Below are 26,061 nucleotides of genomic sequence, written 5' to 3' on the forward strand. Positions count from 1 at the left end.
GATATGCCTACGCTAAAGATATACCACGAACTCGTAACAAAAATATCGATCGGAATGATAGCAGCAGGGAACTCATAGTCCGCGGCTAAATCATTTTCTTCACGATGGTAAACATACACGTAACTTAAGTTACGAGTCGTTTTAGCCGTCCCATATCTGCTTCGACGAATTCCGCTGCTTTCGGACGATCTTGCTTGCACGTGTGGAAGTGCCCGGGTATGTCACAAACTCCGATTGACTGGCGTCGTCATCGTCGTCGCCGCGAAACAGGCGTGGACGAGAAAAGCGGGAGTTTCATGGAGCAAAAAGGAGCACAGCGGTAAGACGTGACAGCCGCGATTGAACGCTTCGCTATGTCGGACGTCAGAAAAGTTGGGCGAACGTCGGGATGGCACGACGAAACTTTCCCGGAAGATTAACCGTTGTTCTAAATCGCGCCTGGCAATCGGACACCAGCACCCCGCGCGTATATATCCGCGGTGAAATCCGGCCCTCCTCTGGTCGTTATATCAAAAAATTAAGACGTCGAGACGGATGTATCCATCGGCGAAGACGGATCTTGTCCTACGACAACGTGGCGCAAATTTTTTCGCCTGGAAAAATTGATCCTCGCGCGAGGAAGATGCACATTGAAAGAAAAAATAATTGCAATTATGTCACAGTTTAATTATAATTATTAATTATTTTTGGTGCCAATTATGTATATTTTTTGTAAAATTATATATAATAATAATTATTATTATTATTATTTAAAAATTATATATTTAAAATCATGATTATATTTAACATTACAGTAACTATAAAAATAAAGCTAATAACGATAATTATTCTATTATTTATAGAGTCTCAAATACCAAACACTTTATCTCATATTGTAGCTTTTTTTGAATAAAACTTTGATGCTCTTACAATTAATATTAACTCAGACCAGATTAAAAAGTAGATGAATATAATTTTGTGTGTTGAAAAAATTTAATTACCTAAAATTTAAGAACGTATCTCTTTATCGTAATTGTTGTATATGAAACTTAATAATAACAATTAATAGCTTTGAATTTTATATTTACGGATTATCTGATTAATTTCTGAGCTGCAAACGATCGGAAATCAACTGGATTAAAAAAATGTTTTGTTTTACCCTTACTGTCGGAGCGAAAAAGCAGAGTGCTTTTTCTCGCACTACTTTAATCTTCTGCTTTTCAAATCTTTCGAAGTAATTCCGCCAGTAATTTCCCTCCCGCGATCCGCGTAATGAGAGTGTAAATTCGCGAGCTCTCGCAGCGCGATCTCTGTTAGTAAATAAACGTCGGCGACGCTTGATGTGCAGCACGCGCGGAAATAAGAAGACCCACACGTGCAACCTGGTGCAGTGGTTTCGCCGTGTACGTGAAAATGTATGGCATGCGGCTTGGAATGACGCGCCGTGGAACGTTAAGTGAAGCTATAATGGTCTCCCGGCGCAGTCTGCAGCTCGATTATCACATGGAGGCAATACATCGGAATTGTAAAGACCAGAACCGTCCTGAATAGAGTACTCCGTATTCTCACTGCACATTTAACATTTAAATATGGACATATCTGAATTTTGTTTGCTTGGCGCGACTAACGTTGATACTTGACCAAGAGTCAATCGAGCGTCTAACGATAAACCGGTATAAAAATGCGAAATATCATACGGCAAAGATTTTCTACGAACTATTATATTTATAATGTTAAATTGTAACCAATTTGAGTTATTTTTAACTATTTCTACAGATTACTCTGTTCCTACTCAATACGTCGTTAATTTAATTAAAACAATGGAATTAAACAAGAATTTGATTCAAGGAATGTATTAATTTGACTCAAATTTAATTTATTATTTATAAACTAAATTTAGTTTATTATTTATTAACAAGAAAACCCATGGAAGTGTCTCTTTTTAATTTTGGTGAGTAATATATTGTTTCTCTTAGACAAAAATAAGGGACACATATTTTTTATAAGGGCTCAATTGTAATTTTTTTTACCATTTCTTCTTTAATATTTAACAGTAATGTTTTTGTCTTCGCGAAAGAATTACTTTTATAGTGAAATCTCACTCCAAGAGATTGAAAATTGACCCAGTCTTGAAAAAAAAAAGAGTAAAATTTCACTCTTTTGGCGTGCAAGTCACTCCAAGGAATGAAAGCACACACTCCAAACAAAAAAGAGAGATTTCATTCCTTTGGAGTGAATCTCACTTTAAAAGAGTGAAATCTTACTCTAAAAGAGTGAAAATCTGTCACTCTTGTTCAAGAGTAAAAAATTTTCACTCTTTCTTCAAAACTGACTCAACTTTTTACTCCAAAAGATTTAGAGAGTAAAATAATCTTTTTCTTTATCAATCGATGCATATCTGCGTACGTTAATGGACTCTCGATAGCTTATCCAGCACTTGGCAGCGTTTAAATCGCGAAATCTTGCGATGGAGCTGACGAAGGAAGCTGCTCGTTTGAAGATGTTCGTTTGTTCCTCGTAATCTCAAGTTGTTTTACCTTAATGCCAACCTTAAGATCGGGGCCACTGAATCTCCTTAGTTGCCGGCTGAAACGCAATGTCGCAGCCATGCAAATGTATGGTTTAAGCGAACGATGCTGCAGCTGTTTATCTGCTTCGGGAAATGCTCCATCGTATCCGCGAGAGCAAGAGTACGTATTTTCTTTTAAAAGTGAAGCGTCCTCAAATAAATCGCCCCGATAACGGCAATTTCATCGTACGAGCGCAGAAAGATACCGGTATTGGATATACGGATTATCGCTGCGAAAGTGGAGGAGAGAATAGAGAAAAAGTCAGAGATTCGTGAGAATTTTTCCAAAGGCCTCTTATTGTCATCGCTGGACGATATGAGAATATGTTTGAATAGAGGATTTTTCCTAGCCTCATTTCTGTACAGAAATCGGGTCAATCTTCGAGTATGTACATTTTGCGCACTCACACAGCGAGAAACACGCGAGACATCTCATAAAGCCGTATTCACGTCTTTGATTTTCCTTCGAGATAAAGGCGAAGTCAACGCGCATTTTTGTAAAAAAAAAAGGAAGAAGAAACTCCAATCCTCTGCACGAAAACTTCCGTATCGATATTGGGTTCTCCCACCGCGCGAAGAAAAAGCGACCGCGACAGCGGCACGAAGTAAATGAATTGTTATTAATTATTATCTTACGGGTAATGCTGGGTTGTGGGTATGAATATTTATGGGGCCGGGGGTAGTCCACAATTTCTTAATATATCGCCAGGCGCGTATACTGAATCCTTAAATCTACGTTGACACCGCCGCGGGAAGCATTATGAATTTATGAATTTCAGATCGATTATCATTATCATTTCGCGGATACGAAAACGTAGTGGTTTACATAATTCCGTGAGTGAAACATATTCAATAAAAATGTTCTGCTTCCGATCAATTCTTGTTACTACAGTGTATTTGTATAATTCCTTCTCTAAACAAGATGGATGGATAAAGAACGTTCTCTCTTCTATCTTAACATGATTGCACCTTCGACCGTATATATGTAGTGTGGCAATAAAGTTCGATAAATGTTATAAGAAAATAAACACTATGTAAGTGTACAATGCTTTGAAATGAAATGAAGATTCACCAGCTATCTAAAATGTGGATTTAACATCCCTGGTGTGAATTTAATACCCATGCGATGTTTATACAAAGTTAAATTAACATGGCGTGGATGTAACATCCTAGGTGTTTATATCAACAAATCCCTGGTGTTAAATCCACACCATGTTAGTGTTATTTTAGCACCAATATAGTGAGAATTATATAGACACAACATGGTATTAAGTTCAAACTGCTATTTTTTAGAGTGTGTATTCGCTTTCAATTTGATAGTTGGCCATATGAATTCAGATCATCTTTAGTAAAAAATGATGAATGTATATTTTTAATGTTAAGGTACTTTTAAATACTTTTTGCTGTATTATATATAATTAGTTCTTGATTTAGGTAATGAGCGTGATATTATATCAGATATAAAGTTGACATTAATAGTCCATGTTTACGGTCGAAAGATTGCACCTATGTTATTCGAGAGAAGATGTTACTCCGAATCGAAGAGTGCGAGGTAAGAAGTACCCGTCTATAGATTTCTCGTCGGTCAAACTGACTACCCTGCCCACGAGCGGGCATCGCCAAATGACACGCGGATTTCCACGAGAGTGAATCGATCTCATCCATTCTGCGTTATTCAACATCGAGCTACCTGTCCTACGTGACTACTGACAGCTCCTCTCCTCCCCGAATATGCCGGACGTGGCCTTCGTCGCATATAAATTGCAAAATCTACTGCGATCAGGGATTCCGAGGAGCAGCTAAGATTTACTTTTTCAACCATTTTTTAGTCTCGATTCCAAATTTATTATCCATTAGTGAATCAAGAGTCATTGATGGAAGAAAAGGATATTAACAGCAATTTAATTGAAAATAATCTTATAGATAATTCAATAATAATATTGATGAAAGAAATTTTAACATTTTATTAAAACAAGGACATGATGTATTTTGTATTTGTTATGTTAACATTTTGACTGCACGAATTTTTGTAATTGATCACCGTGCGTTATACTCTTATTTTTTTATATAATGTCATTTTAAATAAATGTTTTTACATTGAAATACATTTTCCAATAAAATACATTTTTCAATAAAATGTACTTTTAAGCAAAAGTTTTCTTTGATAAATATCGCCAAGTTGACCTCATCTCCAGAATCTACTTCTCAGAATATATCATATAAAAGCAATGCGAAGTGTTCTTGGTTCATATACAGATGGTAATATATAGGAAATGTGTATTAACCCTCCGTCTGCGATCATATTTCTATCCTTTCTACAATCTGAATCCTTTTTGTCCAGTCCAAATTTTTTTTTCTGTTCTGAGTTTTTCAAAAAAATTGATTTTGAACATCTCTGTTACGTTATTAAATAGTTTCTTAAATTATATATTAAAAATTTTAAACAATAAAAATCTTATTGAAAAGAATCTTAAATATTAAAAATTTTATTTAATAAATATGACATATAATTGTACATCTTGGAAATTTTCATTTTGGCTGAAAAAAACTTAACTAACTTTCTTTGTGCAAAAATGAATACAAAAAAGTGAATAAATTTTGCTTGTGCTAAAAGGGACTTAGATTACAAAGGGTTAAAGTAACACTAAAATCGATATGTATTGAACCCACATAGGTGTATATCGAATTATTTATAGCAATCAGCATTGTCATAGTGTCAACATTGTTATATTGAATTAACAAGATTATTTTCAATTAAACTACTATTAGCTAACGTTGTTAATATATAATTTTTTTCTGTCTCTGCAAATATATATTTTTACAATTTTGTATATTCTTTTTTGATATTTGATATGTCTCGTAATCTGATCAAATGGAGTGCGATTTTTAGGTTTTTTTAAATAAATGTGTAGTTCGAAATACAATATTTTTATCTTCCTTTTTACGTTTAAGATATATTTATATAGAAGAGGAAAATTTTGTGCATTAACAAGTTAAAATAAATGGCGAAGTTATTTCTGACCCAAAAAAGTTTGCAATTTTTCTGACGAAAGTACGGGAATCTTCCCCATGATTGAATTATAGGTACTCACACAGAAATGAATCCGCACTAAAATGCCGAGAGCTTTCTACGTGACAAATACTCCGCATTCATTGCAATTTCTTAACTCGATTTATCAGCTTCTCGTCCAACTGTACTGCGGTGGAAAAGTACATCCCAGCGTTACTGATATTACCTTATCAAGCAGATCGTTACGGTACACTATATGTATACTATACCGAGAAAACTACGAAATGAGATATCAAGATTACAATCTTGATCTATCTTTTGCACAGTCAAACGTCGATCTTACGAAAGTGAATACATTCATCTTAATGCGACGATAACAAATATTACAAGGTAATTTAGCGGCCGCCCTTTAACTTGTGGATATGCATCAATCAAAGCTTAATTTACGATAAAACGATTTCAGCTGAATTTCTTCGCTTTTACTTGAATTTGCACGTATATCTTTTTCGTAAATTGATTGATCCAATGTAGCGACCACTTGGAACAATTTTACAGTATCGATTTCGGCATTGAGTGCTATTTCGCATAGCCATAGCTCTCTGTTATTTAACGTGGCGGTTAATACTATCCGGGCGAAGCGGATGACAATGCTCACGTGCGATCGTTAATATTCATAAAGCCCGAAGTAACCGGCGCATCGTTATTCGGATCTGTAACATCACCGACCTAGTATGGATTTAATAGATTTTCCCTGTGGTACCAGTTACGAGAAACCCCTAATAAGCAATGATCTTGTGTCACGATCAACAGTTCCTGGAAGTTGGAAGAATTATTTGAAGAATTAGAGAAGGGTTCTCCTTTAATATTGATATCCTTGATGAAATATTTTTCCATGTGAAAGTTAACAAATGAGACAGACAGGCGTATTTCGATAAGATTTATTCGCTCTCCTTGTTTTCCTTCGGTTTATCTGAATTTATAAATGTTTCCGATGCTTCGTAAGATATCTCAGATGATGAAATATCGTCCCTGATACAGAGATTTGTTCATAATCGTCACGTATGTCTCTATCATTTCGCTGCGATTACACAATTGGAGAATTTGTATTAAATTTAATATGAAACAATATTAAATAAAGAATTTCTTAGGATCATAAATGTGAATACACAACAAGTAGGGAATAAATTCAAATATTAAAACAAATAAGGGCTATTAAGAGCCAACACTACCTATGATTTTTGCTGTTTTTTTACAGTCAAAACACGAATAAAATTTTCGATGAAAATTTAGTAGTCGATATCACACGTGTAAATCTGGCCCCACAATATTAAAAAATCGAATATTTTCTTTTTACATTTGTTTGCTCATCGTTTGCTCACAAATGCACCGTTGCAATTTTCGTTTGCTCACCCTTGGTTCAAGAGTTATACGAAATTTAAATTTTAGGGGGCTAACTTCACGCTAGCGCGCCCCCCCCCCCAATATTAAAAAATCGAATATTTTCTTTCTGCATTCGTTTGCTTATCGTTTGCTTACAAATGCTCCGTTGGAATTTTCGTTTGCACACCCTTAGATCAAGAGTTATACGAAATTTAAATTTTGGGTCCAAGTTCACGCTAGTCCCTCAATATTAAAAAATCGAATATTTTCTTTTTGCATTCGTTTGCTCATCGTTTGCTCACAAATGCTCCGTTGGAATTTTCGTTTGCTCACCCTTAGATCAAGAGTTATACGAAATTTAAATTTTGAGGGGCTAGCGTGAAGTTGGCCCCTTCACGCTAGCCCCTCAAAATTTAAATTTTGTATAACTTTTGAACTAAGGGTGAGCAAACGAAGATTCCGACGGAGCATTCGTGAGCAAACGAATGCAAGATAAAAATATTCGGTTTTTTATATTGGAGGGCCAGCTTCACACGAGTGTCGATATCGTCTGTAAAAAACATAAATTATTCTCGATAAAAGTTTTATCTTTAAAAGAAATCTTGCCTAAACTCAAAATTATTTTGAGGTCAGCCGCCACTGCCAGGTGATTTATTTGAAATTTTCTAAATCTAGAAGTCTGAGAATGCGGAAAGGCGTCAAAATACCGAAGTCGTGACGTACACGATGATATAAAGAAATCTCTTTAGAAGAACATTAAGGTAATTTTCAGAGCAAGGCATCGTTCGTCGACTGAATTAATCGCCGAAAGAATATTACAATACTCCTGCTTCCAACATTGACATAATGGTACCTCCAATTTCTCTGTATAGATATACTCGACCGATATCGTTCCTTTTTATTTAATCTGTCTTTTCTTTCCAGATTCACGCAATCTCTCTATTAAATCGTCACCGCTTACGTAAAAGTTAAAAGCAATAACCCTCCTTCACGTGCGCAGCGACAAGAATTCAAATTCGCGTATCCCTTTCTCTCTCTCTCTCTCTCTTTCTCTTAATTAGTCACGTTGTCCTCGTAACAAAGTTTTCGTATAGTTTCACGTAACTGAATGTCAAAAATACAATAGATCTGCACGCACGTGTGCGCGCAGGTGTTACACGTTAAAGGGATTACTTTGAAGCGGATACATGTTCTCTCCGCTTCTGATAATTCCTTTGATCAGCGCTTGTTGCGGCAACCTGATTGTCTTCTCGGCGGGGTAATCAAACTTGGATGGTCCCTTTTATCTCACTTTCTCTCGTTGTACCCCGATACATCGATCGTATAGGACCATCTGACAAATCACAAAGAATTTTTTCGGGAAGGAACGAAACTCGTTCCTTTCCCTCGACAAAAAGGATCATCATTTAGCTCGAGATTTTTTTTCACTCGTTCCACATATAAATCGGTAACGCAATGTTTCAGACAGAAAATTTTTCCAGACGGCATTCCTTCATTATTCGCATAGCGTGTCTAGGACATCCTCACTTTATAAATTCGCTAAATGTATGAATATGAATGCTATTCGTACATATTATTATAGGTATATATTTAACGCAAATTATACTTCAATTTAAAAATTATTTTTAATTTTATATTTTATTATTAATATAAATATATTGAAATTTATAAATTTATAAATATATTAAATAACAAAGAATGTATAGAATATTATATATATTTATCTTCAATAATCTAATATTTGAGTGAGATTTCTATATTTTGACATTTTTCCGCACGTTCTCGGATTTTTAGATTTAGGAAATTCCAAATAAATAGCCCATGACATTGGCACGATAGAAATAATTTTGCCGCAAGATTGAACTCCATTTGGCTCGTAAGCAAATGCTTCGCAGCAATAATAAGTGCGGAAACAGACGAGAGAAGAAGTGAAAGACACCAGCGTTGGCGGTCACTTATCCGCCGTATGTAAGGCATCTGTAAACGAAGCGGAAACAAAGTAGGTCATGGCAGAACTTGGAGAAAATGGTTACGGGCATTACGACGTATCGATAAAAGATCATGACGCGATAAAACTACTTGAAAGCCGACGGAAGCTATAGCTCGCCATTATTTAGGCGTCTTTCAGCAACGTGATTTAACGACGTCGTTCCGCGCGATCGGCGAATGTTTTCCCCACCGTTATTCAAGCAGAACAAAAAGGCATGATGAAAATCAAAGTGGCTCCAAAATGGAATTTATTAAAAGTCAGTTATTTTTTCAGTCACGATTTATTTTTACGAAGAAAAATAACGCGTTATTTGTAACGCTGTTACCAATATTCTGTAACGATAATGAACTTAGCCGTTATTTTTTATGTATTATATACAGTGTCCATTTTAATTGTCCCAGACAAATATATATTAAATATATAATATTAGATATACACATTAAAAATTATATTAATATAAAAAATTTTAAAAGATTTATATATTAGATAATTTTTTTCAATATAAAGAACAGCTTACTATATAGGGATTATAGCCTAGAATTTTAAGTTGTAATATTATAATATTATATTAGATATTAATATTGATTAATATTATATTAATTTTGTATTATGTGTGTTCGTTCTGCTTGGATACAGGATATGAATCTCCGGACAGAGCACGACGCAGAACTACTTCACTAATATACGAGTTGCAATGGTGACGCGGATAAAGAAATATCCGCCGTGGCGCTTTTGCGATTTTCCAGGCACGCTTCGAATCGCATCTCCATGCATCCGCGAATTCTTCCGTCCTGAGCGACGCCTCGCGATTTGCGATACTTCCGGACGCGAAGGCACGTACCCTCGGCCGTCGCAACCCCCTTATCTTGTCCGCCAGCATCCTCGTCCTCGTGCGACGTGCATACGTCGCGCATATCGATGCGCCCGCTCCGCGTGACGAGCACGTCTCGCTCGCTCGCTTATTTACATACGCGTCGGTGCTGATGCACGTGTTACGGTACGCGATGCTGCCGTGCAGAGCGTAAAGACTCTCGCCTTTCTTTCCCCCCTTCGGATATGCCGGGTGACGGCCGCCGCGCCGCGCCGGTGTGCTTCACGCTCTGATATTTGACGCCGCCGGAATTTTGATGCTCCACCTCGGCCGCGTATAGGGATACGGACACTAGTACATCTATACACACGTGTTCACTTATCTAACGGAATTGGCGCCGACTTATCCGGAATTCTAACGACGACGGTGCAACACGTATGCGCATACGGATGATACAAAAGCCATCGCTTGTCATTTCGGTAGAATAGCGAAAGTCGCTCCCTACTCAATTTTCTGACATAGCGTTGATATCCTATTCTCTGACGAATTTCTGAAATTTCCGGAAGTTTTGTATCCGACAGGCGATCAGCATGTTTGTGTGAGCTTACTATAGACTGTATACTATAGAATATATATACGAAATATTAGCTTTAAATAAATGAAGAATATATGTCAAAAAGCTTAGTAATGAGTTTATTTAGAATCTTTAGCTATTGTTTTTGAAATTCTTAGATAATAAAGAGTTGCAGTAATTAATAAAAGTCATTAATAAAAATTGATAGTAATATATTGGCATTTCTTTAGTAAATAATTAGCGACAAAAGAAATAAAACAATATAAATAAAAAACAAAAATAATTGATATAAATTGAAAGATGAATTGAAAGATGTCATTATTAGTATGGAATTATAATAGTGTGATATAATAATAATTAATGATTGTCCCGGTTTTATCGATACCTTTATCGATAAAATACTTTTTTCCATCAACAAAGCGTTTTATAAAATGTATTAAAAACTGTTTCACTAAAGAAAAAGTAACGTAAAATAACATAAATATAAGTTATTGAAAGATACTATTATTAATGAGAACATTGCATGACATCTAAATAAAATATTGTCGTCCATGCTCTCAATAAAGCTATTATTATTATTATTATTACTGTTGGCAATAATTTGGCATTCTTTGTCCGATTTTTAATCGATAAAAAATATTTTCTAACATGCAGATTATTCTATAAAATAGACTCATCAGAAAATAATTAACGAAAAAAGAAAAATGTAAAATAACGTAACGTAAAATGATGTAAATAAAAATTATTAAGAGATATCAGTATTTTGATGGAAATGTTACACAATAATCAATGATTTGACGTTTTTGATCCGAATATTTTTATCGATAGAATATTTTCCACCGTATACAGAGGGTAAAATATCTGTAAAATACACTTAAGCTTTATATTCTTCCTGCAACATCATAAGATGAAAGGCGAATCGGATCTCGCGAGAGACGCGTCTCTTTGCGTGTCTCCTTTGTGCGTAGACGGATATCCTTGCTCGGTAGCAAGATCAAGGATAGTAGTGGACCAGTCGAGAAACTCGAATTACACTAGCGAGGGAACGAGATACTCTCAGGATTTTTTATTCCGCTATTTCTACACGAAGTCGGATTGTATGCCACATATAAAACGTCCCTAGCTCCTCGTTAGATTTTTCTCGATTAATTTAATCACACTGATTAATATTTTATGTTTTTATCAGTAACATTTATCTTTTCTTAATAGAATTGATTAATAGAATTGAATGGTCATTTCAGAAATCGTATAAGTAAAAAATCTAATTTTTAGAGAATTAAAAAAACGTTGTAGTTTTTACAACTATAATACTAAAAATAATTAAAAATATATTAAAAAATACTTTTAATTTATCTATATATATCTTATTCTGAATTTTTTAATATTTTAATTTTTAAAAAAATTGATTTATGGAGTCCATTTTTCTAAAATGACCGATATAATTCTCTTCAATCATTTCTGTAATTATTTAATCGACATAATTAACTCAGGTTATATAATAAAGCGTAACACTTACGAAAGTCTTGGTGCATGTAAAATGTAATGAGTGTTTACTATCCAACTCTAAACGATTATAATAGACGAAGTTATTCATTCCGCGCTGCGAACCAGTCATAATTTGCAGCAACTGTCACGGTATTTATGGAACTTTTGAATGAGATTTCATTAGTTTCATTATTCACGAACCGCTTGTTAAGTCATTAATCTTGATGAATTTGATGGTGAAAGCAGGTGAGAATTTTCACAGAAGAGTAACATGTCGGCACATTCACTTCAGATACTAAGTTTCTTGATAGATTCCGGGATCAAGGACGGTTGAGCTCAACGTCGTAGAAACTCGAAGCAAGGCGATTAAAGTGCAATATATATATATATATATATACATATATATATATATGTGTATAATGTATATATATATGTATATATATTAGGTATAGGGAATCGAAAATGGAGAGGGAAAGAGAAGGAGAGAAAGCTCAAAGAAGCTTCGATCATGAACAAGTGATGTTGCCCTGTCATATCCTCCTTCTCTGTCTCTATCTCTGTGTTTTCTTTCTCTTTTTGTTTCGTCGACCTTTTCTAATCTTCTAAATCCTTCTAAGGCTGTATTCTCAACATATACGAGAGAACCGAGTAAATCGGAAATTTCACATGATCGTTTGCACTCAGACACTTTTCGATACCGGGATATTTTTACTGGATAGCGATATCGAATCGACAATATGCTATAAGCGATTTGCCGATACTTCATGACATGCTGATAGAAAAAAAATGATTGCAATTATCATAATTTAATTATAATTTATAATCAGCGTATTGCGATGCGCCGTAGATTCATAATTTAACCAATTATCTTTCTTTTCTTATTATTTTGATTTATTAGGGTTATCAGCCGTACTCTTTTAAGAATATTATTTTTGAGGTCGCATTCTTGGCCATTAATTAAAATGTTATATTTATAAAATTATATTAATAACAATTGTTAAAAACTATGTTTTATAAATTTTATTAAATATCTACATTTAATGCACAAAAAATTGCACCCCGTCCTTTCATCCTCGGATCATCATCTTTCTTTGAAAGTGTACATACGACTCTTTTCTTGTGATTTAGATATGGTAATTCTAGATGTATGAAATGACACATGCTCGATCCTTTATTATTCTTAATGCGTCTATGTGCGCACTGAACGATTTGAATTTATCGGGGCGGTCTTGTAGAAAAAGAAATTAACTCGAGACTAGACTAAGCGAAATTGAGTGCTGCAAGACAATGCTTCCGCAACGAGCGCGCTCCAGTAGCGTAAACCACTTTAGAGTCGATTTTGCACTTTTGTGGCGCAATTCTGTGGAGTGCACAGCTCCAGGATGTATTCCGCGGCTTTACAGCTGTGGCTGCGGAGTTAAACGAAAGGAAGAAGCCTCGTATACGTAGGGATGTGTTACGACCGCAGGGTCTATAATCCTTAAGGAACCCGACCAGAGCGATAAAGACATGGCTCTTAAGAACGTGCAACCTCACCGGGGGACGAGAGCCGTGAATCCAAGTTCCATTCAGTTCCATTCGAAACGCGGCACGATGCGCAACTCAACGAAAATGCTAAAATCGAATTGTCGAGTAATTTCCTCTCCTAATGCACTGGCCACGTTGCCTCGGAAACGGATGTTGAAGGCGCCGCAAAAACTGCCGAATCCTCTGTCTGGGAGACGGAAGCTACGGAGGACAACTTGCCGTAGCGAGCATAAAAGCGTGGCTGGACCCGACCGTCGGAAATCTCGTTGTTGTTGCTTTTCTCATCCAAAAGCGACTGCGTTCTATATGCGCGATATATCTTCGCCACTCTCTGAATTGAAAAATGAATTAATAGTTTTTCAAGAGCAACGTATTTTGTACGGTGTTTGTCTGAATCTTGACAGTAAAGTGTGAGTAGAAACTTACGATATGTGTGTGTATAAGAATGAACTGTTTATTTTGAAAACACGGAATTTTTTTTTACATTTTAGAAATTGTATTTTCGAAGTAAAAGAAAGAAGTAAGGCTAGCACAGCTATTGATGTACCTGTATGATATGTCGAAATTAAATACACAGTAAAAAACATTTTATATTTGTTTTAAAACCGGTCCTTGTTAAAATTTTTGTGCTGAATTTTTAACATATTCGAGTGTTAATGTAGCATAATATGATACTGATAGTGATATTTGAATATTTTGCGTTAAATTGATATTCAACGGTTTTAATATTATAATAACACAATTTATGAATAAATGAATAAATAATATAAAAACAATGTGTTTCAAAATAAATGAATAAAATGTGTTAATTTCACATACTATAAATACTAATTTTACTGAAGAAATGCGATTACAAATTGTGTCAATATTACACTTTTTGTTTTAATTTTGTATATAATATTTATGTTATTTTTTAACATAAATTCTAATTGATATATCGACATTGAAGTAATGCATTTCTAATTTATTAGCTTCATTTATTTCTAATGAATTTTTTTTTCTCTGCTTCTTATATCAAATTAATTCATCGATATCGATCACCATGGCAACAGGTTCAATGTCAATAACACGTATCGTCCTCTTTCTCGAAATGTCTATAAATACACGTGACGAGATGAAAGAACTGTTATATAGATAAGGACGGTTAATGATCGAAATCGTGGGCGGCGTTCAGCACAAATAATGGCGCGACGCTAAAAAAATAAACCCCTGGGACATCCTGGGCGATATGTATGTACCTGTAGTGGTTTGAAATCTTGGTTGGAGACTCTGGAAACAAGTCGTCGATTACTTTATGGCATCGTGCCAAAACGTCGTCGTCAGTTCGTTTGGCAACGCTCTTGCGCTGCAAGAAATCCTCAATTTTGAGATTTTTATCGGTTATGATTACAGCGCATCTCAACAAATCCGAAATCGCATTTCCGCTCACGAAAAGCCTTCATAGTCAATTCGACTCGCTCAAGCGTCTAATCATCGCTCAAAGTTCCATTATTTATTTTTGGTGTAAGACGAGATTCACGCGGACTTAACACTTTAATTGCCGTATACTTATGGCAGATTTCTTTTTATCGATGTCCAATTTAGAATTATAATTATAAATAACCGTCACTCGTAAAATGATTTATTTACTCGGTTAAGAACGATTTTACTATATATTCGAGTCAGTAAAAATTATTGTAAATTTCATTTTTAAGATAATAAAAATAACAATTTATTTAAAAAAGAAATTATTAACTTCTTTATTTTTATCTATTTCAAATATAAAAATTAATTTTTACAAGTATGACAGTGTTATTTATATTTCATCTAAAACTATTAAATACATAATATATTAAATGTAATAATATATTAAATACAAAATAATTTAAATAACATATATATTTTTTCTATTTATTTTTTAATTTCTTATTTACTTTTATTTATTTATTTTTGGTATGTTTTGTATTAATTTATTTTCTGATTCTACATACCTATTTTAGAAACAGCCGCACATTTCTCGACTGTCAGTCTCCCAGAGCTCAATGTCGAAATCAACTTGGTAGTCAAAGTGTTAACTAGTCACGAGCTGAAAACGCTTTCCGACGTGCCCGACGCGCGCATTTCCGAAACGGATACACGTTACCCGATCGCGCTGTTGTCCCGCGAAACTATGGCGATGAATATTGATGAGCGGTCTACAGTGAAATGGTCGAATCGGCGGGCGTAACGATTGGAAGGTTAATTGAGAGTAATGCTCGTCTTTTTCCAGTCGGGGAAACAGACCGTTAATCTCCACAGAAAATTTGCGCGGCTGTAACGTCGAATTTTCGACTTTTTCGTGGTTTTGGAGGATATTCCCTAATGGCTTTCAGGATGAGGTGTGAACGAATTGCTTTTTTTGCGAGTATCCTGTGAGGTGTTTTCTTTTAAAACAGAGGAAGAAGAAAACGAGGTTGGAAGCCTTCGCTTAAAATTTTCTTAGATAAGTTCGGCACTGAAAAAGCGTGCGCGATCATTTAGTGCGCGCGCACGTAAATAACCTTTCAACTTATATTGGAAGAAAAGAAAATTGCGTGCAGTTTAAGTTACCAATATGTTCTTCGCGCGCTTGCAAAAAGTTTCGATTCTCATACAAAAAATAAAAAATATTTTGAACTTGTGTTAAAACCGGTTATTGTTAAAATCTTTGTATTGAATTTTTAACGTACCCGTAAATTTAACATAGTATAATTATGTTATTTGACTGTTTAAATTAACACTTAAATTTTTTTATAATTAAAATAATACAATTTATGAATAAGTGTACAAAAAACCAAAATAATAATTTTAAAACATAAACTCTGAGATAAATGTATTAAAAATAAATGTGCTTATTAATTTAACATATTAAAAATTTTATTGCAAAAATGTGTTTCCAGAATTTATTTTTAAAGTATTACACTTTTGCGTATTACTTTTTACATAATGTTTGTGCTAACATACATTATATATGTATTTTTACATATTTTTACTTAATGTATTTTCTAACATATTCGTTTTGTAACACAAGGCAAAAATTTAAATGGACGTTTAGAACACGCGAAATGTATTAAATTTAATACAAATTTTCCAACTGTGTATATTAGACCAACAAATTAAATAAAGTTGATTCCAAAACCAAGTACTTCTTCGCTTAATAAAAATAGTTTAGACCACAAAGAGTTAATGTTTAGTGATAGTAATATAATTTCTTGCTTGTTTAAGCATCTAGTTTCGTTGGAAACAATCATCCAGATAACACATGTCTAAAAGACGTCATAGAGGCATTATATAAACGTCTTTTAGACATGTGTCTTATCTGGACGGCTGATAATGATTGTGGATAATAGATGTACACGACGCACGCTCTAACGACGTATTGAAGCACACGCGCTCTTGACCGTCCGATAATGCACCTCACTGAAAATAATGCAATCGCTTTCTATGCCGATATTACGTAAACATGGAATAATTTTATTGGAAGGTATTATACTGCTAATGGTGCCGGTTTTTCCTCCCCGTTGTCTCCTATTTCAACGCATCTAGCTCGCACTTTTCTCTTATCTAGTAAAATGTTATCAATATAGAAGACTATTTTCAGATCTACTTTTTGTTACTACTAGCTCGTTTTCGTTTTACTGTTGAAAAAATATTTGTTGTGACATCGGTAATTTTATTCTGCCTCCAATCTCAAAAAGAGGTAACTATGCCGTTGTGACAAAGAAATACTGTATTAAAGTTACAGAGACTAGAGAAAGATTTTCATTATAATTATTACGACTAGTCATTAAAAGTACGACTTTATATTAACCCTAGAATAATCATCTGGGATATTTTATACCCCAACAGCGAGAAAATGTGAACTATTATAAAATATATATCATTTAATATATTTTCTTTCTTTTTTAATAAATTATTCTTTATGACGTAAAAAGAGAAAAATTGAGATAAGTAGCACGGTTGCCTATTTGGGAGAATTACGGGTCCAATAAGGTGATCTCCCATAATCCCATCCAATCTTAATGTTTAGTTGATGTTAATTTTCTAATTCCTGATGAAATTTTTAATGAATATAAAATATATATAGAAATTGAATCAGAACATTCAGAACGCGGTTTGTAAACACTGAGATAAATCTTCACGTCAACATGAAGCCAATAAGTCAGTTATGCTAGTAACATACAAAATTGTTTATATCTTAGAAACGGTTGAGTTTTCGATCTATGTTCACTAGGGCTTTTTTATTTAATATGATGTGTACTATCTATCATGTAAATGCTAAATCGTTTTTTAGCACCCTATATATTTATTTGATTTTTACTTACATTTTTCAGAAAAATTATAAGTAAATCCGTGTCCATAATGTTTCTAAATACTAATAAATCGAAAAACAATCAATAATATACAACATGTTAATAATAGTGATTTTTAACTATAGGATATATAAAAACTATGGAATATAAAAACAATTGTCGTTTAAGTGAAAAAAAATTAGATAACTACTCTCGAATTAATATTATAATTTAATAATATTAAATTATAAGATTTAATTGCTATACTTAACAGTTTAATAATTATGTTTATCAGAATTTATAATGATCTGATTATTGTCTGCGACAATATTCTTGATCTGGATTCTGGAAATATTTATTGAAACGTAAAACTAGGTCTAGAAACGAATAACGATAGACAGATAGATGATGCTCACCTCTCATGTAGACGTAAGCAGTGCCGCGCATATTTCTTCTCGTGAGGACGACGAGATTCAAGATATTTCCGATGATGCCGAGACAACAAATGGTCGGCAACACGATGCCGTAACTGACTCTTCTCAAAGTCGGTGTTCGAGGATCCTCCTGCTTGTCCAGATCTTCCGGTAGCAGGCAGATATTCTGAATCCTGCTTATATTGAGCAGGTCCGTCATCTTGCCGCTCTCTTGCTTTCTTTCTCTCTCACTTCAACGCCTTTCACAATTCGCGATAAATTTCCCCGTTCCATCGCACCCGCAGATCCATCTTCGAATTTGCTCGCTCAACTGCCGTGTATTCATCTCGCGTTTCCAATCGATCAGTAATTAGCTAGTAGAGCAATCGCGTTTTTCCGAGATGTTCGAGCCAAACGGTGGCTGACGATCTGAACACGATCTGAACTTACGAACGAGATTAGTAAAGTTAGGAACGATACGCGCAAACGTGGTGGCACCTTTTCGAATAACATCCGATTCAGACCATTGCGATTCGACATGAGTCACAAGAAAACAAGTTTCACACTCCGGTCAAGAGCGCGCACATTCGTAAAAAATACACCTGTCATGCAACAGGTGCGACGAAATTAAATAAAATTTCATTTTATCATGGAAGCGTCGTAAGAATTTAGAAGTCTAAGCCAAGCCCATCGGCTCGAATAAGCGGCTTTACCACTTACGATATCCGCGGTTGCTTATTTCACCGAGGAATCCGAACGTGTTCTTCCTGACAATTTGTACGCCGCCATCGTCGTGCGGCAGCTGCGCCGTTCCACGCTATCCTGAAAACAAACAGGTCGTTCGTGTGTATTCCGCAAATCCGATACATTGTACCGCAGCGAGTATTTATTTCCTCGTGCTCCATTCGGGGGATTTTAATCGGAACCCCAGGCGCGCGCGAGGGTTGAAAAACAGTAGGTATACGAAAAGAACGATTTTGTTCAAATTTTTAGAAATTTAGTTTAATAATTTTTTTTGGAATCATTAAAATAATTATATAGGACACTCATAGTTGATAGGATGTCAAAATTTTTTAGCATCGTTTATCATGTTTCCGATAAAATTATTTGATGGTCCAACAAAAATATTTTCAGATCTGTATCTATTCAAGTTTTTGTACTAAAATTGTTCTTTCCGTGTAGAAGCGAAACTTGGAGTTAACGCAATTAACAGTTCTTTAATTATTGTGAATATTTAACAATAATTAATACGTACAAAACATTCGAATTGCACACGTCTCAATTTGGGTCCTTTAGTACGTACTAAAATATGAAACAGTTGTAAAGTTCTGATATTGAATTTTCTACTTTGTAGTCCAAGTAAGAGTTGAATGAATAAAATAATCAAAATCATCATCTTAAATTGTTAAACTAATTCTGGATTAAATTCAAAGCTAATGCCAAGATCTGTAACATACTTACTAATCTGTAAGATCCATTTAACATACAATTAGAAAACACTAATTAATTTCAAAGAATAAAATGACGTAAGTTGTATAAAAAAAGAATAACTACTAAATCTATTTTAAGAAGAATAATTTAAATTTGCGGATGTAATATAAAAAAAATCGAACTCTTAATATTTCCATGTAAAATGGCAATTGCTACAATAATAGATAAAAGAATCAAGAACTAATAAATTCAAATATAATAATATTTTTTTATTTTAACATTCATAGAAGAAATTATTTTTACTCGTTAGAATCTTTATTATCCAAATAATCCCACTATATAGATTCATTGTCAGCTTTGGAGAGACATAATTAAGTGGGTTCGATAAACTCACGTCAGCTCTGAAAGGTGAACTGAATTAAAGTTATATTTATATGTTAATTATGAATAAAATTTATTTAAGTGAACGGTAAATTATGTAAAAACAAAACTAATGTAAGTTACTGAAAAATGAAATTTAGCAATTAATCCCCGTCATGATATTATATTATGGATTAAATGAATGTTATACGTCTGATCAAATAAATTCGTCAAACTTGTCTGTCTCATCACATCCCTTTCACGAATCTACGTTTCCGAATCAAAAGGTTGTAGGGGACCGCGAGAATGCGGAATATGATTGGAGATAAAATCGAATGTCCTGTGTTGCGAAAAGAACACTAATGAAGCGAGCTTCGCGCGTTTGCGTGATTCTTCATGGCTCAGCTTCTCGCGGAGGAGCGGCTGCGAGGTCCGGAACAGAGCCGTTTTGTCGCATCTCGTCCCGTAGGAAGGAAATCGTTACTGGCAATGCAACGTAGGGATTCAGATTCAGATAGGTCGACTCCTCCGCTTCCGGATTTTGAGAGTTTGCGATTGAAGAAGCGCGGTTGAATTTCAGATACCGAACGAAAATGGATAGCACCCCCTTGCATCCTCTCGTAGACGGTGGCGTGAACCGGAATCACCCCATAGTCGGTTTATATTCAAGACGCTCGCCATTCCGCGTCGCCGCGAATTCCCTCAATGGCGAGATATTTTCCCTCTTTGCGGAAGGGAGGCGGCGAAGGAGGAACACTGTCGCGCCTGTCGTCCGCAAAACGAATATAATCTTCGTGTCTCTCGTCTTCACGTGAATCTAGAGCTCCAGACGGAAGCGCGTTTTATGCAGTCTGTGCGCCTCTCTAATGCATCTCTTTCTATATATTTGTCGATCCGCCATTGGAACGAAATACCTAAGTGCACTTTACACGTCCACCGGTGCATTTTTGCAAAGTTTGCGATCAAGACCGAAGTTTGGGGATCGCGTTTCGCTTCGATGACGTCCCTGGCGCGATTCCCGGGAACTTCATCCGCAAAAAGTATTTCCCAAGTTTTCGGGCGACGCGAGTTACGGCAGGGATCCCCGATTTTTTAGAAATCGATTTTCTACATTGGAAAACAAAATATTCGCTTCAAATTTCTTATCGTACTGATTCGCCTGCAGCTTTTTTCGCCGCAGTCTCTCTTTTACCTCAATATTTGCATCGAGCTATTCGAAGCATTACAAAACATGTCATGACGATATTGATGTTGTTGCTATTGAACGCAGAATGGATGCAATTATGTGTCGAGTATCGTTATCGCTACGGTTGTCGACACTCGTGTTCGGAAAAGAAATGTTTTCTCTTCTAAGTGCCGAGGCGGAAGATAGCTATTTGCAGCCTATTCCTTGCTTCTCCGTAGTAAGCCGTGCTGCCTTGTAGAGCCCTCGAGGATTGTAAACGAAACTGTAAGGGAGTGCTTTTATACCGTTATATACCGTAGATTAGTCTGCTGAGGATCAGAAATTTAGGCTTCCACGAAGCAATTGGGATTAGCGATGGCTTAACAATTCTCTCGCATTCTAAGACCGAATCATGAAACAGGCATCTCCATAGTTATTTGGTTCTTTTAGAGTTTATAAACATTTATTACTTATTATATCGTATTTCTAAGTAAAATTACTTTAGATACAGTTTATTCGAATCTTTTGAAATTTAATTCACTCAAGTTTTGATATTCTACTCGATCTCAAATATAACATTTATGCATCACCATTAAAATGTTTTGTAATGTGTAAACATTAAACCATCGTTCTGAGTTCTAACACTATTTTATTACAAACATAGTATATTACAATGGTGAGAAATCGATTTGATTCTCTTTGAAATACATTGTTAAACACAAAAATTTAAGTCACGTATTTTTTTTATATATACATATATAGTATATCCAATGTTCTAAATTTAAGATAGTGTTACACAGAAAATTAATTTATATTTTAAAACAATTATTATCAAAATAATAAGATATATGAAAAATTCTTATATATATTTTTTTTAATTGAAGACGATTTTATATCAAATTCAGTCATATAATAAAGTAAGTTTACAGTTTTAAAAAATAAAATATTTCAAAAGTATTATAAAAAACAGCAGATTTTTTTTTGGGAAAATCTAAATATACAATTATAAATAACCATAAAATACCCCATAAAAATCTTTTTAAAATCTTTTATATCTTTTCAAAAATAGAAGACGACTCACGTCTTTCACAGTAATCTCTATATTCATCATGAACATTCGTCACGAACGGAATGAACTGATTTGCAAAAATTTATTAGAGCTAGCGATTCGTTGCACGGCACCTGGTGAGATAGCGAACAATGACCTGGATATTAAATGAAATAATCAACTGCCCATCGTAATAAACTCAAGAATGACAACTAAACCGGGATCGTTCGCCGAGACGGGGAGATTACTCGAGCTTTCACGTGTACCAAGGATCACCGGCGGATTAATTCGCGATCCCAACTTCGGGATAATGTCCTGTAAATCCGTACGTTTTACGCTTTGCTTCGTAAACGTTTCGCGACGCAAATGCGCGCGTTCACCTCGGAGATCGTTAACTCGATAGTAAAGCAAATAGGGCGCGCGTGTGCTGCCGTTTCGCGGATAGCTTATCGATCACTTAACCGAGAGATATGCTAGCCTCTGCACTCCGGCAAACCTTTCACAATGTCCTTCTTCATTCCGCACCACGATCATGCAATCGCTACTGAGACGATGATCACAACTTAATGGACTTTCCTCTTCGAGTATAAACTGCAAAATCACGGTCGGTAGACCATCAAATTGCACCAGGGCTAAGGTTGATGGAACAGGGCTGAGAATAGATGAGATTGCTCGCAAGAAACTTGCAGAGACGTGACAAAATTTTTGAGTTAATTATAAATCACGTTAGTCTTTAAGATTGGCATATTCTTTACGAAACAGGAGCTATGAGGAAGTCAATGATTTAATATAGGATGAATAATTCGCTGAATTATCTCGTGCCAAAAAACTTATGATTACATTGTATGAATGTTATTTGAATATTATTAACATAATGCTACACAAGTATTTAAAAAAATTGACAGATTTGCAAAGTTTACACGCAAAATTGACGATCGTAGAAATGTCGCCATTATGATGTTCACCATCGTGAAAAACGCGCGTTTTTTTTCTATGAAAATAATATATAAAAAAATATTTTAAATAAAACTTTTATGTATTACAATTGTAAAATAATTTTAGAAGAAAATTTGCTATAAAATTGTCTATAATTTTTATTCATAAAAGAAAATTTGATATAAAATATAATTTCACAAAAATGATAATAAAAGTGAGAATATTTTGAAAAATAAGTATAGTAAGATTTTTATGGAAAGTTCTTGATAATATTATGTCATCGAAAAAATCAAATTTTTTTTTATGTAAAAGTACTTATATTAGTTTTATTGTTTTAAAATTTAGTACAAATCAAGCTGCATAAAAGTAATTAACTTGGATTTTGTATAATATTTCGATACGTTTTTAGTAGGACGAAAATATACGCGTGCCCTTTTAAGATGGAAAAAAACGGTGTTTCCATAATCGAGTTGTTTGACGAGGAATCAAGAAAAAGTTGGTGATAGTAGAAAGAAAGAAAGAGAGAGTACTTTTTTGCGTGCTGATGAGGTTCAGCGATTCTATTGCCTGACGAGGGTTTCGAGTTTCACCCCTGTAATCGCTTTCGCTCTCTATCCACATTATTGCCAATCAAATCGAAACGATCATCTCACCCATCAACTCGCAAAGATCGATGCTACTATCGATTATTGTCAACCGGAAGAAATCTGTCATTTTTCTTTTTGACAAGTGAAACATTTTACATTCTAATTTTTATTTGCTTTTCATCATTAATTGTAAGAGAAAAATGGTTGCAGCAATTTATAGTGTTGTGCAAGATACATTATTTTTAATATCTAGGTACAGATATTAAAAAAATAAAATACTTAAGTACAGGTACCTTAAACGCATCTTAGATGTATCTAGATACTTTTATTTATTATTAACATAAAATTTCATAATAAATAAGCATTTATAATTTCATGTATATACATTCGTATAATATTTAACAAAACGTCAAACATTTAAAATTGTCATTGAACAAATTATTTCATCGAGGCGTTAAAATTTGTTACAGTATTGTTTTCATTTTTAGCGTCCAATAATTGTGGTACAACAAAATTATTTTTAAATCTGTATCTAATAAAATTTTAGATCTTTTAGTCAAATTATTTTCCGTTTATCATTCACACACTAAATTGCTATTTTTTTTCTCTTATAAAATGCGAGTTTATGAAAATTATTCGTACGCGATCGTCGCGTCCGTAATTCTTGCATAAAAGTATCGGTGGGTGTGCGGGCTGATGAAAACTGGCATGTGGGTAGCGCGTGGAGTGCATTGAGTATATCGGTCGATCGTTACGCTAAAACGTTGCAATTCGATCCGCGTTGCGTACACATGCGTCAGTTGTTGTCCGCGTGGCCAGCACGTGGATTGCAAAAATATCTCGGCGATAAATCACGAGCGATCCAGTGAAACAACAATCCTCGGGATCGAAGAGTTAGACATTAAAAATAAAGCTTGGTGCACTTCTTTCCATGAAAAGGTAATTCAGTATAGTGTATACTATACACATATTGTCGATCGTGAACTTTTTGCTCTTAATTCTTTGAACGTAACTTAACTTTATTAATAATGTATAGCACTTCATATGAAAGAAAGTTAGGCATGAAATAAGATGAAACTGTGATCAATATGACTTTGTACGGCGGATACGTTTAAATAACACGATACTTCGGAGAACCTTTTTCTATTTTCTTTCGCACTTTCTCCTTTTTTTCTTTCTTTCATTCCTTTGTTGATATCTAGAGTCACGTTGCGAGATCAGTAATTATCACTTAAGCCAGCGTTTTTAACCTTTTTTAATTCGCATTAAATAAGCTATAGCTTTTCTTGAGATACATTATATAGTGTACACGCTTCAGTATTCACCATAGAGTTTTAGATATCACTAACATAATATACAGAAATAAAAAGTAAAGTATTCTAAAATTTTTATTTTTTGTTATCATTTTAGTTATCATTTAATTTTGTTATAACAATGATATCGCTTTGGTTATTACTGCTATAATGTTAGTAATAATTATATATTTACAGTTCTGCAAAATATAAATAGTTAACATTGGAAGAAAACGATTATAAATTATTATAATTATAATAATTACAATCTTTTTTGTAGTAATAATAATATCTATATTTTTTTAGTCACTGTCGATACCAACTATAAATATAATTATTACGACTAATATATCAGTAATAACCATAATTAAATTACGATACCATGTAATTATGGTCACAAATATCAAAAACTTTTCTTTTAATGTATCAATGTGTTGCCGAATATCGGGTTGAAAAACTGTGATTTTAAACAAATTTAACAAGATACGCGCATCAAATTATAATCGTAAGAGTCATCGAAATTCGCAAGAAAACCGCTTTTATCGTCTGGATGACCGTACTCGAGAAACTAGAAAATATGAGAGACACAGAGATGTAGGAAATTCGCCGAAGAATGTGTAACGCTTAATATTTTGGCATAACATACGACGGAAAGCGTGGGCGAGGGAAAGGGATTCTGGAGGAAAGCAACTGCGTTGTGGAATTGACACGTGGCGCAAAAGTCCCGTAGGAAACTTTGCAATTTCCTCAACCACGTGCACGAATGTGTTTCGCGACGGGGTAACAAACTCCCGCAAGTTTTGCACCGAGAGGGTCTCTCTCCTTTTCTCTCACCCTCTCACTGTATTCTCAACCCACGCAGCAGCTGCAACTTAAAAATACGCAGCGACGAAGAAGGAAACTCGGGCATACTAAGCATTATGCATTCGCCTTCCGCCGGGGATGTTGCCCAAGATCGTCCTCCCAAATCCGTCGGTATCCATTGTGGAACACAATGCGAGGGGCACAGGAGAATGAGTCAAGCCGATTTTACGCTTATAACGCGTCTTTGCTCCACTCGGTGGGTTAGCATAGGTTCTACACAGTTTGCAACACTCTCAGCTGCTGGCGAGCTTCTCCTCGACGAAACTTTGCTCCATTTTTCTCTGCAAACTTCTTTCCACGTGCCTGCCTTACTATGCTTTCTCGTAAAAGGCGTTTGATCTTAAACTCTTG

At 34.7% G+C, this 26,061-nt stretch overlaps 1 protein-coding gene across 1 annotated transcript in view; it reads right to left on the reverse strand.

The window, feature by feature from the left end:
• LOC108757691 (probable G-protein coupled receptor B0563.6) overlaps positions 1–18,497 on the reverse strand; it is a 33,146-nt gene extending 14,649 nt beyond the window's left edge. The window contains exon 1 of the mRNA XM_018502197.1: positions 18,031–18,497. Coding sequence (XP_018357699.1) covers positions 18,031–18,247 — 217 coding nt within the window. The 5' untranslated portion in view covers positions 18,248–18,497. The remainder of the gene's footprint in view (positions 1–18,030) is intronic.
• Between the last annotated feature and the right edge of the window lie 7,564 nt (positions 18,498–26,061).

The sequence above is a fragment of the Trachymyrmex cornetzi genome, unplaced genomic scaffold (genome assembly GCF_001594075.2).
Source record: "Trachymyrmex cornetzi isolate Tcor2-1 unplaced genomic scaffold, Tcor1.1 scaffold147, whole genome shotgun sequence".
Classification (NCBI taxonomy): domain Eukaryota; kingdom Metazoa; phylum Arthropoda; class Insecta; order Hymenoptera; family Formicidae; genus Trachymyrmex; species Trachymyrmex cornetzi.